The 16,449-nt window shown below is 39.6% G+C and overlaps 1 protein-coding gene across 1 annotated transcript; it reads right to left on the bottom strand.

Moving 5' to 3' along the window:
• Nucleotides 1–4,237: 4,237 nt before the first annotated feature.
• Nucleotides 4,238–14,835, bottom strand: LOC146318169 (endothelin receptor type B-like). Its single transcript, XM_084732372.1, has 8 exons — nucleotides 14,550–14,835; nucleotides 12,135–12,604; nucleotides 10,221–10,333; nucleotides 8,380–8,584; nucleotides 7,647–7,796; nucleotides 6,575–6,708; nucleotides 6,340–6,448; nucleotides 4,238–4,991 (listed from the first exon to the last, which is right to left on the bottom strand). The coding sequence occupies exons 2-8, from the start codon at nucleotides 12,549–12,551 to the stop codon at nucleotides 4,857–4,859; spliced, it is 1,263 nt and encodes a 420-aa protein (XP_084588498.1). The 5' UTR covers nucleotides 12,552–12,604; nucleotides 14,550–14,835; the 3' UTR covers nucleotides 4,238–4,856.
• Nucleotides 14,836–16,449: the final 1,614 nt, after the last annotated feature.

Here is a 16,449-nt window from a genome sequence, read left to right as displayed (position 1 = left end):
AGAATGAAGGTCTTAGTTTGAGCCTGGTTCAACATTTTTGCCTTGATGTACTTCCATGGCTAAACTACTCACAGACACACACACACACACACACACAGACACACTTTCACACACATAATGAAAGCATGTTTTCTTTGTTCTTCCCAAATGTTAGTAGAGCTACGCCAGACTGAAGGCTCTCCTCCTTGTGCTATCAATCCAGAATAAATATGCTAAAACTAAGAAGGAAGCCAGCGAGTCTTACACATCAAGAACTGTGCATATGCTTTTAAATTATTGCACTTCTGTCAGACACAGTGTATTCAGGTGAGATCAAAAGGCAGGAGTGAGAACCAAAGAAGGGAGAAGAAGGTCCTGGATCAGACAGAAAGGTTTGTGTTTGCGTAAATAAGTACTACTTAAATCCTAAAAGGTGCTGTTTTTCATGCAGGTCTATTCAATATGCACCAAAAAAATAAGAAAATAAGTGAGAACTGCCTCAGAAATATTTGAGACACAAGTTAAACATCATGTTCATGAAGTCGCTGCTAATTGTTTCTGAATGCAGTTTCCTGGCACGTCTGGCGAACATGCCGAGTAAATATGCAAAATGGTGGAGTGTTGGGGTAGAAAAACATGAGAGAATGTTTGGGGACAGAGAGAGCAGAGAAAGGCAAAACCAGGTCTGTTCACACCCCAACTCTTTGAGATCCAGAGTCCAAAACTATCAACCCTCCAATCAGCCATGCACCAGCAATTAAAGCTGGCTTCTAACACTGAGGGGAGGAGAAGACAAGCTGTGCCTGCTGGTATGTGTGGGTCTGTTTGTGCGTATGTGTTCTTCAAATGTACGTAAGTGTGCATGCGTGTTTGGAGAGATAGTGTGTGTGTCTGTAAAAACTGAGGACTACCTCAGTGCTTCACCCAGAGTTCAGTGCGTTTAATAAAGGGAAATTCCCCGATGTTTGCCAAGCTAATGTGATAAGTCTATCAAAAGTTTACAGTATTTTTTATTGCTTTCTCTTATTAACCTTTTGGCATCAATCTGCTGCACATTTTCATCTCATTCTTCTGCCCCCTAAAAAGCAATAAAAGTGACTCTTTAATAGACTGCTGAAGCATTTTATTAGCTGTGGTTAGCTCTTAACTATTACTGAGAGCCTTCCTGCTCTGAGTTGTCCTCTAAACAGTGAGAGAAGATGAATTTAAAAATGCTGAAATATTCTGTTAAAGAAATAGCCTAGTTTGTGGGAAATACACTTCTCACCAAGAATTAAGGAAGAAGAATGATACCACTTGTATTTGTGTTCACTAAGCATGGAGCTTCATCTGGGAGACTATTAGCATAGCTTAGCATAAAGACTGGCAGGGAGAAACTGCTAGCCATGCTCTGTTCTCATGGCTAACAAAATATGCCTGCGAGCATCCCTAAATCTTCTTAATTGACACGTTATATCTACTCTATTTAATCCCTGCAAAAGTGGTAAATAAACAAATAGAGAGGCAAAGTCATTTTCATCCTGTTTGAATTTTTATCAGACTGTGAGGATACATAATTAGAAAGACGACACACCCAGAGGTTGCATGAGACACGTCATGACTTTCTCCCTCCAAAAATATTAGCCACTGAAGCTACGATGCCTGCATGTTTTCGTACCGTGATGTTGCCATGCAACAGCAACTCTTATTTGTCCTTTCTCTTCATTGCTGATATAAGGACCAGGAGTCACCGGATAAAACACTTTAGCTACAGTAAAGGTACAACGTGCAGTGATATCCATGTTGATGATGTATATTGTTCATAATGAGACCTGTAGTTCACTGAGCGGTTTAAACTTAACATCCATCACAAGTAGAGAGCCGGTGCCAGTATCCACAAGCAGGCACACCAGTGTAACATCAGTGTAAGCTCTGTTGGGAGTAAGGAGATAATCAACGGAGGAATGTACTGAATGTGATTTCTTTCACTTAGGCCTGCCTTCAGCACTGGTGGGTTTGATTTACTTTCAAACCACAATGAATTGTTTGAAACCATATTGGAAGAAAAGAGGCAGAGGGGTTACACAGGGGAGGGGAGACAGGAATGTAGAGAAAAATGGAAGAGAAACAAGGACAGGGAAGAGGTGAAAAAACAGGCAGAAGAAGAGAACGAAGGCAAGGAAAGCGGATGAAGAGATGAGTCGAGGAGGGGGGTGGTGGGAGATCACAGGACAGAGAGCTTCTTTGACAGCTAATGTGACATGCGTGACACTGGTTTAGCCTGAAGGAACATTCCCAGGTCAGAGCTGTGTGTGTGTGTGTGTGTGTGTGTGTGTGTGTGTGTGTGTGTGTGTGTGTGTGTGTGTGTGTCGGCAGTGAAGAAGTGAGGAGAAAAATAAAGAGATCACAGTAACGTTCTGTGTTAGCATTCACCATCACATGATGCCGCCTGCCGTCACACTTAAATCAAACCCACAAACACATACATAAACTCTCTCTCTCTCTCTCTGTTTTGCTCACTCACTCACTCACGCGCACACACATACAGTTAGGCCATGATAACAGGCAAAGCTTAAACATTCGCAGTCATAAATGATTATGAACTTGTCTGAACAGATAATGACGAGAAAACTTATGCTTCCCTTTATAAATGTACACAACTGAATAGTTTCTTATTTATTATATTTATCTTTGTATTTATTTATTTATTGCAAAAAGAAACCTATTGTCATACAGCTCAGGTAAAGAGTTAGATTAAGATAATGTGGAGCAAGTATGGTCACAAAATGCATAAAAGCCTCAAGAACAGGCCCAAAATTAAACGGTAAAATACAATAACTGAATGGTCAAACATCTGAAATCACACATCAGTAGTTCAGTAACTAGTGGGAAAATGACTCACATACATTTCAAGACACTAATGTAACAAGTGATAAAATATGCCAAATACATACATACATACATATTAAAGTAAATTTGTAACAAAATACACAAACAAGAGCTTAAGATCGACTGTTGAACTTCCAAGCTGCTGCAGTGTGTGGTAACAACACAAACCACAGTGTCACACTCCAATGTTGTCCACACGATGCAGAACATATTGCAGGTTTCTGAGACATTTAATATGTAGACGCCACATCGCCTGCTTTGGCTCAATGCTGCGATGCTGCAACATCGCCACCATATTGGTTCAATTAAGATTGGAACAAGTAAATGGGGAGCTGCGCCGTTTCTGGGTACAATAACATTTTTTCCTCAACTGATTTCAATGAGCCATGCTATGTTATTCAAGGATTTATGATCTCTTGTGAAGGTCTTTTCCATGTAGCAGGATTCAACATTAATAGCTTTTTTCCACAGAACCCTTTTCTGTTGGTAACTATGGAATTTTGTTTTCTTCGTAAACACATTACAAAACACAGAATAGCTTCCAACTTCACAAAAACAAACACTTGACTTCAACACAGTGGATGTATACTTACATATTAACTTGCTAGGTTACAAACTTGCTTCTCGCTCATCTCCGTATCACCTCGGTAACTGTATTCCCTGTCGTTAAACTGGCCTCCGTCTGCCTCGGAGGACATGTCCAAGTCTAATAGGACCGCTAACTTAGCTAACTAGCTGATGGCAGCTACAGCACAGTTAGTAGCAGTGCACCGGTGACTCCAACACTCGTCACACTGACTGATGATTTAGTTGACTATTAAAGGTCAGCCCTCGAGGCAATTAAAACTCATCTAAGTTAGTAAATGACAGAAACTTCAGAAGGTGATTGGTTGTATTTTTAATAGGTTATATATAGAAAATAGATTTCTTCACATTTTGTGAGTTCATTTTGTTTGTCTCCAAGCATTACTGTGTTTAACTACAGTTGTCGTTATATTTTTTTGTTTGTTTATTTGTTTGTTTTTTTGACTGGCAATAGCAGTGAATGGTGATTTTTGAGCCATTACTACTTTGATTCTGGCACCGAAAACACAGCAAGATGATTTTTTAGCTTGGCTATGTAGCCCAGTACTGTACTACAAAAAGGGTTTATGCAAATTATCTTATTTGTTAGCAGCTAGCAAATGAAAACATTTTAACCACTGGAACTAGTAATCAGTGCTACAGTAATCAGTTTTGCAATAACCTGACTCAGCATTCATGTTTTGTACAAAAAAACAGAAAAGCGTGGTGACGTTTAACTTGCTCACGGCAAGCGGGAAATCTTAATTGTTGAGCCCTGAGTAGACCATGAACCCTTGAATATAGAAGGGTATATAGAAGACATTGAAGCTGGTTGAGAAATAAACACGGAACCACAGCTCCCTGTTTACTTGTACTTGTTCACAGGTCACTCTTGCCAGGACCAACATGGCAGCGGCACTGACGTACCATCCAAAGGCCAGTGTGGCGTCCACGTATATATGTCTATGGCAAGACTCAAACCATCAGAGTAACATTCACTATCCAGACTGCGAGCCTGATAAGCTGTCTTTGCTAATAAACACTTGACCCTAGATTTTACATTTACAATTTTACACAACACTTGCGTTTAACTTAAGCCCTGGTCAGCGCTCGATGTTTGGTGTTATTCACACCAGTTTCTTACATCTCACACTTGTTATCCAAGAGTCCAGTTTTTGAAGTGCAGTGATGCTGGTTTCTTCTTGGACAGGGAGAGCGTGCAGTGGTCCATAATGGCATGGCATGCGTTCAGTTTTTAGCTTAGAAGGAGTTTCGTCTCAGTGAGGGCTGATTTCCTAAGGCACGTCCGTTACAAGTTGAAGGAGACTTCATTCGATATTGTAGATGAGGCAAGAATGAGCGCTTATCCTCATTCAGTCATCCATGCTTCAATATTTATTATTTTGTCCCCATAAATCCTTCTGTTCTTACTTCTTAGCCCCTCCTCAGGCGGTAGTGGACTTGTTGGTCATGCGGGAGTTGCTCTGGTCGGAGGCTCGTTCGGTGACTTTGAGCTTCATGCACAACTGCTTCTCATCCATCAGCATCTCTGCTGGTAGGCACCAACAGCACAGACAGGACTAGAGGAGGAAGACAAGAGTGTGAGGTGAAGGCTAGGAGAAACATGGAAGTGAGTGTATATAGTTTTACAGCTTGGTAAAAGCTTTTTTGTTACCTCAAAGGTAGTTTGAGACAGTTCAAAATAAAAAAATATGCTCTTTCTTGCCAAGACTTTGATAAAACGATCAATACTACTCTTATGTCCATAGCTGGAGCCAGCAGCTAATTAGTTTATCTTAACAAAAGCAGTTATGTTATTTTAAGGTCATGTTTCGGTTTGATTTTTTCGATTTGAAGATTTTTCTGATAGCTATGCCATTGTAAGACTATCTTGTCTTAATTTCTAAAGATTTGCTTTGTGGCCTAACAACTGTTATTTACATCTGTAAGTTCTTCTTTAAAAAGACTACTACATGTGGCTACATGATATTGGCTGATAAGCTGCTCTGTATTCTTTGAAGAGTTGTTTCTTCTTCACAAACGTGATGGATGCCAGAAGTGGAGAGAAGAGAAAACTGGGAGAACTGCCGATTCTGCTGTTGATTTAGATGATTGGAATTGAAACCTTATTGATTTTTAATATCTGATATCTGATATTTAATAGGAGCCTTCTGCCTGTTGTTTGCAGTCATTTCATCAGTATGTTGTCTGTCAGCCTTCAGATGAGGATGAAACAAAATGGTACCACCAGATGTTGTTGGTGTGTAGCGGTGTAGCCAATAGTTGAAACAAGACATGGCCACAGGACACGACTGAGAAATTTTAAAAATCCAAAAGTTTTGGAAATGACGTTCGTCGTTAATTAATTAGTGAAAAGAACTCTCCGTTCACGTCACGTTGTATTTAATGGCTGCATAGAACACCACCATCCGTAACACTGCCTCTGTGTCTGCCTCTTTCTCAAGAGGCACATTATTACAACCTCCTCCTCCTGTTGTTGTTGTCAGAAACTTTTGACTTCTTCTTCTTCTCTGGAGGCAACTTTTGACTCTAAGTGGCACCCTTTAGTAAATATATTCCTAAACACCCATTAGTAAAGGACTCATGGACGTATGTGGGCAGAGACAGATACATGGTTTGATGGGGCTGAAATTAAGCTTAAAACCACAAATTCGTTTTAGGTTATACAGAATATATAAAAGAGATTTAGACAGAAATGAGAACGGACAGTCTTACCAGGTATTTCCCTTTTCCAGTCTTTATGCTAATCTAAGCTAACCTGTAGCTTCATTTTAACTGTGTAAAAATTAGACTGTTATTGATCTTATTATCTCACTCCCAGCAAGAAAGAAAATAAGTGTATTTTCCATATTGTTACATATTTTCACTTTGCACAAGTTCAATGTTAATGTTTAATTTGCTCCTCACCCTGAAGCAGTTCTTGAAGCGCTTGCTGACCATGTAGAGGGCGATCGGGTTGATGCAGGAGTTGACAGATGCCATGTTGATGCCAATGTAGTCCAACACCAAAAAGAAACTAAAGGGGTTACAGAGACACATTAGTTTTCTACGTCTCCCATTTCTTGAGGGTGATTCATTTTTCTATCGAATTATCTAGTCTGCTCTCTATTGTGTGTGCGCTGTGGGACATCTTCTTCCATACCTGAGCAGTTCACAGCGGTTTGGATCTTTTTCATCATAGATGGTGAGCTTCAGGATACGGCTGAGGTGGAGAGGCAGCCAGCACAGAGCAAAGACCAGAACCAGGCAGAACACTGTCTTAGCCACCTCCCTTCGCTGAACACACACAAAACACGCATAAATCACTGCGTGATAATGGATTGTACTGACAGTTTTGACTCAAAAAGAGGCATGTTGAAACTTATTTTATTTGGAAACTTTTTTCCATAAAAGATTTATTTTCATAAGTCAAAACAAATTAAAGGGTGAAGTGGGGTTGTATGAGGTACTTATAGTCCGTCTGTTAGCTACAGTAGATGCTAGTCTGCACAGTCCCAGTTTGGAGAAGCAGAGAGGAGTACCAGTACAGAAACTACGCAATGAACTGCTGTGGACACGGCCAGCAACTAAAGGTTTTTAAGCAACTTAAAAAAAGGTCCACCTAAAAAAAGATCAATAACATTTTATGCTTTAATTATAATATTTTCAGCAATTTTTCTGATAGAAAACTAGCCAAATATAACTTTCTCCAAAGCAACCAAACTCCATAGGTGAAATCAGTAATTTTACCTCATAGTACACAGGACTTTCAGGTCTACCACTGCTTTGATCTGCTTTTTTGTTTGTGTTATTTTGTAACTTTGGTGAATCCGAACTATTATTTTAAAACACTGAAGTCACACAATAACACAAAATAACTAACAGATAGGATCAGAAAGTCCTGTGTACAGCAAAGTAAAAGTACTCATTTTGCCTGTGGAGTTTGGTTGGTTTGGGCAAGGTGATATTTGGTTTAACAGTGGTTTCCCCTCAGAAAAGGCTGTCTGACAGCAAAGTAAAGCAGTGAAAATGTTCTATACACTTGAACTAAACTTAAAAGTTGGTGCGAAAAATTTATAAGTGTATTTTTTTAATAGCTTTAATACAGTAGGACACACTTGTAAATGTATGAATGGTCAGTTTTTTCTTACCAGTAAATTAGAATAGGGGAATTTTAACTCAAAACACTCAGTATGGAGACAGAAATCAAATCAATAAGATGAAAGCCATTGAACCTGTTTGAGGTGGTCACTGAGAGCAATCTGGACTCCATTCTTCTTTCTCAGCATCTCACAGGTCATCAGGGTGTAGAAAATAGCAGTGCAGGCCAACGGCAGGCAGAAATAAACACTGAACAGCCACCAGTCCTTTGCTGATTTATAGAACTACACAGAGAAAAAACAGGAGAACAGCACTGGATTACACACAAACATCTGTATGAGAGATCTTAAAGGTGAAACATGTCAGAAGTAAATTTAATGGAGCGTATCCCCAGTCTGGCCTGGACTGGACTGAGGGGCTCAAGAGTGCGTCTCAAATTCTGACTTGTTGACTTGCATTTAAGAATCTATTCATCAAAGTTCCTCAGTGGAATTAAAAGGGTTCATTGTTGTTATTTCACGGTTGGTGAAAGACACGTGACCACATACACACACAAATGTAGACGCTGCAGTATTTTCTGTCAGCCAAGAGAGCGATAACTCCTGTGATATACCCCAGTTCCTCTATTTGACAATACTTCATTATCTGTAAACTCTGTCTAACCCTGCAGGAAGCTCTCACAGTACGGCTGTGAGTCGATGTGCTTTTATGATAAGTATGCACATATATTCATACACAAGTCAGCATGTGTGCTGCTTCTCAGTGTCAGTGTGTGTTATATATGCACTTACAGGTTTTCAGCATTCACAGCTGTGTCAACACACTGAAACATATATGCCTCTGAAGGGTCTGTGTGTCACAACTCACCCTCATAAAGTCGGTTTTCTGCATGGGATGCAGCAAACAGATCCTCAAGTGTTCTCCTTTGTAGTCCATGGTGATCATGTCGAAGGCTATTGCCTCTGGCACAGCCAGGATAATAGATAGTATCCAGATCAGCGCTATTTCAATAGCCATCCACTTTGGAACTCCGATCCCTTTGATACGACTCCATGAGGCCACTGCACGATACCTAAAAAATCCAACGTGCGTAGTTAACAAACAAATGAACATTAGTTAAAGGAACAGCTTGCAAGTCAACACTTAATTCCCAAGATCTGCTTTGTTTGACTCAATCTGACAGCATCCAATCAAGTTTCAGTTGAGAACCATAAAGAACTAATAATGCATTACTGAGCTCCAGCTGGAAAAAATGTCACCAAAGATAATTTCGTTTGTACAAATACTATACAGTGGGTGTCAAAAATTACAGAAGGACTGGTAAGTCAAGGCTCTGTTGCTAAAATGGAATTATATTTGGTAAAAAAAAAAGTGCATTATAACTGTTTTAGGACTCCATGTACGAAGAGCTTGACTCAGGACTTGGGACTTGCTTGTCACTTGGAAAAAAAAATATTTGGTCCCACCTCTGATCAATATCATGCTCATGTCTGAATTGTTAACATGCCAAAAGCTAGCAGCCAATTAGCTTAGCTAGACCTCTGTTTTTACGCTTCAGGTTTTTTTTTAAAACAAACAACATGTAAAATAATGAGCATTATAAGTTCTGGTAGGCTAATATTTTACCATTGACCAGTCTGTCTAGCCATCTCCCCCTCATTCCTGTCTCTATGCTAAGCTAAGCTAACCTCCTCCCGGCTGTCGCTTTTTTATTTACCGTACAGACATAAGAGTCATATCAAAGTCTCATCTAAGTCTCAGCAAGAAAGTGAAAACGCCTATTTTCCAAAATGCTCCACTATTTGTTTGTATTGTATCGTAGGCCTACAAAGTGCAGCAGGGATGATGTATTTTCGTAAGCCAGTCCGGAAGTTAGCATCGCTCCAAGTCAATGCGATTTTTTCATTGGATTTTGGATTAGTGCAGAAAACAAAACAAGTTAAGGATAATCTTCACAAATGAACAACACTTTTATGATTTTTGAAGCATATATGTGGTTTGACAAAGTAAAAAGCTAAAGTTAGGCTAAACAAACTACACCACAGTTGCATGACTTCCTTTTTTAGGACGCATAAAAGAGTCAAAATTCATGAGTGTGGTATTTACTGACATATTTAATGTGGGAAAAAAAATTGCTTGTTTTTTGCTTGCTTCCTTAAGCTTGTGTTAACCACAGACCTCATCTCAGCCATCTAACAAAAAATCATTCAAAAAACTCATTGACTTGTTTTCATGTTTTCCTTTAAATTCTAACTTGCAACTAGCTTGCTAAAGTTAGCAGGAAGCACAGCATTACCTTGGATAAATTATGGATTTCTCTGCATTTGAAAATTGTTGGAAACATTTGGGATAATGTTAGTACACAACTCAACAAAATATATGACATATCTAGCACTTTTAGACATTTTATTGCAGTAATGTTACATATTACAGCTTTAAGGGCTTTTTAAAGACCAACACCATGCAGCAACTGATGAGTATGACTATGAAAATATAAAATGTAAACTCCTCCAAGCTCATAATGTAGTTTACAGTTGTATGTGTCAATATTATTGATTGAAACCAGCTAATAGTAAGGAAGTCAAAAGTCACTGCCCTGACATTGTTTCTGTAATCCCTGACTGTTTGTGTAGCCTAAGGAAATGAAGATAGGAGATAATGTGAGAGGAAGGATGAGTGGTTTGTTGTTTGGTCGTCGTCAGGTTTACCTGTCAATACTCAAAGCGCAGAGACTCAGCACTGTGATCCCCACTGAGGCTTTTTGGACAAACGGCACCAGCTTGCACAGAGTCACCCCGAACGGCCAGTCCTCTGCCAGGAGCTGGAGACAGAGACAGAAAGAGCTGATCACTGAATTAAACCATGAGACAGAGTGAAGCAAATTGTCTGGCCCCGTGTTGTCTTCCCCAGCCTCAGGCATCCAGTGAAGACCTGATATGCGTGAACCTCAGCTTATCGATTTATGTAGACATACAAAAGCTTTCTTTCCCCTCCCCATCACGTTTAATGTTTTAGGTCTTTTCTTAAAAAAAAAAGGCCTCTCTTTGACCTCAAGGCGCCGTGACCCAGTGAGGCATGGTAGCTCTTGGAGAAAAACAAAACTTTGCTCAACCTGTACAGTATGGGACTTTTCATGTCTGCTTTGGATGAGCGACTGGAATGTGAGTCCAGATCAATTGGAATCATATGTGGCTCTGTATCTCTCCATACCACCCTGTCTCTGCTCTGGTATGCAACCATGTCCAGTTGTTTTAACATGCTTGCCCCCTTACACAAATACACAGATACTTAGGCCCCCTCTCTCTCTCTTTCTCTCTCTCTCAAACACACACGCTCATGCACACACACACAGAGAGAGTGGGCCAAACAGATAATAACATGCCAGAGACAGAGAGACAGAAGGGGATATGGAGAGGCTCAGGATCTAGCAAAGTAATAACATGTAAAAACTACTTGGAAGCCCCCTTTCAAGAGTGTGTATGCGTGCGCTCACGTGTGCGTGTGAGTTAAGAAAGGGCGTGTGTGTGAAGGACTTAAAGTCCAATATGCAACAAAATATTTGCATATGCCCTTAAAAAGTTATTGAAATAAACTTTAAGGGCACATAACAAGACTGCAACAAAAATTCATTAAAGGGAGTTTTGAATCCAGTGGAAATGAAATCATCATTATAAGCCCGGTATAGACTTCGAAGTCAGCCACATTCTGCACCTCAACTCACCTTGATATGCAGCAAAAATCTGCATATGATGTTGAAAAGTAATTGCAGTCAACAGAGCAAGAATCAACAAAAATCCATTGAAAAGCCAAGGGACTTTTGAATTGACTGGAAATAAAAATATGGTTATGCAGAAAATCATCATCATCATCATCATCATCATCATCATTATTATTATTATTGTTGTTGTTGTTGTTGTTGTTGTTGTTGTTGTTGTTGTTAGACCCATATGGTATAGATTTTAAAGTCAGCCAAATTCTGCACCTTGACTCACTTTGATATGTAGCATAACATTTGCATACAACCTATAAAAGTTATTGTAATAAACTTGAGGGGGACATAAAAAGAGTGTAACAAAATTCATTGAAAACCTAAGGAATTTTTGAATTGGTTGGAAATAAATTAGGCACTCATAAAACTGTTACTAAGCCACACTTAATTAAATGCATGGTTGCAAGATAAGTTGTGTTGGCATTATGGTGTTGGTAATTTTGTCAACTTAATATTGTGTGTAATTTGGAAAATCTAATTGGAGCAGCTTAATTTTTCAAACGGTTGTTGAATTGAAAACTTGTGTTTACTATTATGGTAACTAAGTAAATAATACTTCCAAAATCCCCCAACACTAGTTGGAACTACTTAATTTTCAAGTAATCAACTTAACAACATGTGAAATGCTACCAATTATTAAGTGGTAATTAAAAATATCTTTGATTGTAGAGAAAAAGCTGATTCCCCAAATTCCATGCAGTTTCTTGGTTGAATCTAATTTCATTAGTTGTCATAGTTCAAAAAGATTGATGCAAACTGTCGCCTTAAACTTTTTTGTAGAGCCAAATTATTTGTTTTTCTTGTGTATATGGTATGGATGTTCTAGTCAGCCATATTGTGCACCTTGACTCACCTTGTAAACATTAATGGGAATGCCGATGATGATGTGCAGCAGATCTCCAAGTGCCAGGCTGCCGATCAGTATGTTGGGCCCGTTACGCATACACTTGTTCTTATAGATGATCCTCAGCAGAGTGGAATTACCAATAATACCCACAACAAACACCAGGCAGGACACCACCGTATTGATGTACTTGAAGGTGTCTCGGATTTCCGTTGGTCCCGTGCACATGGGAGGTAGGCGGCGGCGAGGCATGGTGATGTTGGGCCTCACCGGACCCTGCACGTCTCTCTCTACCAGCCCACGTCTCTGGGTAACAGTGAGAGGGTCCTGGGGCACTTTTCCCTTTGGCTCCTGCTGCTGCCCGCTGGCCACAAGGATGTGACCTGCCAAGAGGAATAACTCCAAGCAGAGGAGAAGGGTCTTCATCCTGGAGTCTGGTTGTAAATATGTCTTTTATCAAAGTGATCCTCTTTGAGGGCCTGTGACACAAAGAAAGTACTGTATTCATGTCTGTTATCTAACTACAGGAATATTATTATACCATAAAACAACAACCTCACTGTCTTCAGGATTCATTATGTGACTAAAGCTCACTCAGCTGTCAGCTCCATATAAAGGTAGTGAAAACTCACAATTAAAGGGAGAATATGCAACAATTTCCTTAAAAAATGTATAGACTTATGTAAACATAATCCCATCAGTCATTACTTATGACCCACTATCTGCAGAGACCCTGCCCTTTTCCTGTATTTCATTATTGTCTCATTATTTTGCTGCATTTGAGACACTTTTCCAACCCAAAATCTCAGTAATTGAGGTCCTGAGACTGAGACGGAACAATCATCTTTCAGGTGCATTTACAAAAAGCTCAGACAAATCCTACTGACTCTACCTTTAAGATAGGCAGACACATCCTGCAGAAATATTATAGTCATCTTAAGTTTAGGGGCTGTATAAAAGTTATGAGAGGGAGAGTGGGTCAGAAATGAGGGAAGGTATTGTAGTTTTTATTTTTGGTCGAATTATAGTAATAATGATATTTATTTAATACTTATGCAGCACCTTTAAAAACAAAGTTCACAAAGTGCTTTGACAGACATAGCAGAATAGCCAGGAGGCAATATGACAACAGGAAGCAGATGTTTTACAGAAAACAGTGAGGCCAAACATTAAAAATATTAAGGCAATGTTTTAAAAAAGCAAATAACACAAATACATAATAGAAGGAAGAACGATAAACAAGATAAGAACATTTAAAACAGGTAAAATATGTCAATAGGAATGAATATAAATGAAAATATGAAAGCCTATAAATAACGAGCTTTAAAAAGTGATTCAAAGGATGTCACTGACTCTGAAAGCTTTATATCCTCGGGCAGGTTGTTCCAAATTCGAGGGGTCATGTCTTAAGGGAAACCCTTGATTTACAAAACTCTCACAAGACCATGTTTTCCTTCCTGATTTAGATTCTGATATCGTTGTATTGGCTGATACCAAGTACTGATCCAATAACAGTGCGGTGAAAAAAATATGTATTTTGTATACTACTTGGCATATATATATAAATAAATTACAAACACCCTAGGATGGAAGGGAACACTTGGTTAGAGTTGGGAGAAGCTCATGGTTTTGGTTAAAATGATCCCCCTCATGAGATCTTTCGTGGGTCTGCAGTGGCCCTCTAGGCACGACCAAGCGTAGGGGCCCCGATGGCTAAAGCACGGCCACCTTTAGATTTAAGCCTTGACCTTGGAGCGGCCAGAAGCGCCCACCTGAGGATCTTTGGCTGCAAACTGGCTCATATGGGGGCCAACATTTCTGCTATGTGGCTTTGGGAGCAGACCCAGCTGGGATTTAAGCGATCAGTAAAATATTTTCTAAAATGAACAGGGAGCCAAAAGAGAGAAGCCGAGGTTGGCATGATGTGATGTTGTCTGTTAAAAACAATAAGAAGCCTACAGCTGCTGGGTTTCGAACCAGCTGGAGGTTAGAGAGTGTCTGAGGGTAACATAGGGTGGACTTCTGTTGGGAGAGCAGGGGAGGATCTTTCATTTTTCAGCCATCCTTTACGATGTAGTTACAGAAATAGTTGCATCAAAAAGACAACTTGAATCATAAAGTTGCACTTTGCCATTTGCAGAAGTTCTGTCTCAGCTGTTCAGGGCAGCTGTTATTAACGGGTTCACTGGTGATGCATATTAGAAGTTCTAGTGAGATATTAAGATATAGAGACATTAAATTTAGGTATACAATAAGTTGTACCAATTAAACAGTTATGTTATGATATTTTGACAGTTTTCTGCAGTTTTTTTTCTGAGTCAAGGGGAGTTTAAATAAATAAAAAACTAGCCATCCCAGTAATTCTCATAGTCTCTTAATCAGTCTTTTAATGTTCTTCAGTCACTGCTGTTTTCTTTTACTTACCTGACTCCTAAATAAGGCAGAAATCCTCCAGTATTTGTGCGTTTTAGATCAAACTTCCCCAGTAACTCTGAAGCTCTCAGGACAGAGAAGTGTTCCCAAAGCGGATGGTATTTGTTCCTGTAGTGACAGTCCAGTCATCTCCGACATCTGCTGTCGTCTCTGTCGCTGGTGTCAAAGTGAAAAAAGCTCCAGATGTGTGATCCAGAGGCTCCGGTCAGCTCCTCTGGTGGTTCACTCCAACCTCTCCAGCATACTGGATGCTGAGTCTCACTGTACACAGTCGGAAGACTCTGCTGAGTTGATCCCTGCCCTCCAACCCCTCCTCTTCTTATGTGGAGGAGGGGGCGGAGGAGGAAGAAAGAGGGGGGCAAGCAGGAAGTCATTCAGTGTTCACCGCAGTGCCCTCATTTTAGTAGATGTAACCGGGTAAAATCAGTTCATAAGAGCTGTAGTGTGTTTTTGGTATGCAGTGGTAAGTTTAAAGTGTCACACTTTATTTTTTATGGTATATTTTATCTCCATCTCCAGATTACATTATCCGTAATTATTCTCACAGAGATTGATCATTGCTATTTTATTTATTCTATTAAAATGTTTAAATATTACCCTATTGTTCTCTCTTATAAGACAAATCCCAAAACAACAGCATGTCTTATTGAGCCCCAATGACCCCAATGGCCCAGAGAACCCTGGATGTTTTTATCAGCAAGGTCGGACAGATGACAGCTTGTAAAAACCAGTGTTTAAATCTAGAAAATGTTGAATGTAGACTGTGACAGAATAAACTGATATATAATCACTCGACTGGAGCAACATGCGACCACATTAAGCGCAGACATTAACCTGCAAGCAGAGCAGGCTACTGCTGCTAGCACTGCTAAGGTTAGCCACATTGGCAGCTAATGTCAGCTCTGGGTTGTTTACCTGCTGACACTGTGACCCTCTTTGGTCTGAAAATGGCAAGCATTGAGTTAATTGTCATGTTTTGTAAGTTAATTTGTAATCTCTGTATCTTTGTAACTTTGTACTGCACAGCACAAAGTGACACTCATTTCAGCAGCTTTTAAAATACGATTTGGCAATTGTAGACTGATTAGCGGCTTCAAATGGCTCTTACACAGTATTTTTTTTGGACACTGTTTAACATTATCAATTACTAAACTGCTCAATTTTGCTTTCATACTGTTAGACTAGTCTGAATTAAATTTTGCATTTAACAAGGAAATTAGTTGCTAGGAACATCCCTATTAAAAACATTAAGAGATATCTCACTATATGTGCCAGTTTATCTTTTGTGTGCTTTTCTTTAATTAAAAATTTACCACACTACTTGAGTTTTCCTAAAGCAAGAAAACTCCAAACATTTAGTAATCAGAGCATGTTAATTAATTTTCTTACTGATGCAACTCACAAATGATACAATGGTCAAGGCGACATCTCACTTCTATTTCAAACCAGTGGTGTTGTTGGTGCTTCTTAGTCAACGTTATTGTGACATACAATTATACAGGGTACAATTATAAAGTCAGATTCAGTCTCTGCATTTAACTGATGCTCATTTCAGGAGCAGTGGCCAGCTGTGGCCCAGTTCTAAGCCAGTGCACTGATCAGGTACTTCCTGGAGAATTGACCTTTACATAGAAAGGCTGTAAAGGAAACCCATGTCGTTCTTGCTGTGAGGGAAAAGTGCTAACCACTGTATCACACTACCGTCCATATTGCTACCATGGGAAATAAAGCCATATCTCCCATGAAAACCTTTAATTTATGTCACACCGAGGGCTATTCTCCTCTTCCATCGGCGTCTTCACACTTGTGTCACTCCACATGCATTCATTTCCTCTCTTTAACTTCAGTACTGAAAGGAAGTGATTTTTCTGTCACCCTTTTACTTCCCCTC

This window comes from Lutjanus erythropterus, chromosome 12, assembly GCF_056507025.1.
Source record: "Lutjanus erythropterus isolate fLutEry1 chromosome 12, fLutEry1.hap2, whole genome shotgun sequence".
Lineage (NCBI taxonomy): Eukaryota > Metazoa > Chordata > Actinopteri > Lutjaniformes > Lutjanidae > Lutjanus > Lutjanus erythropterus.
The sequence above is the reverse complement of the archived record's forward strand: the minus strand, read 5'-3'. Positions and strand labels throughout refer to the sequence as shown.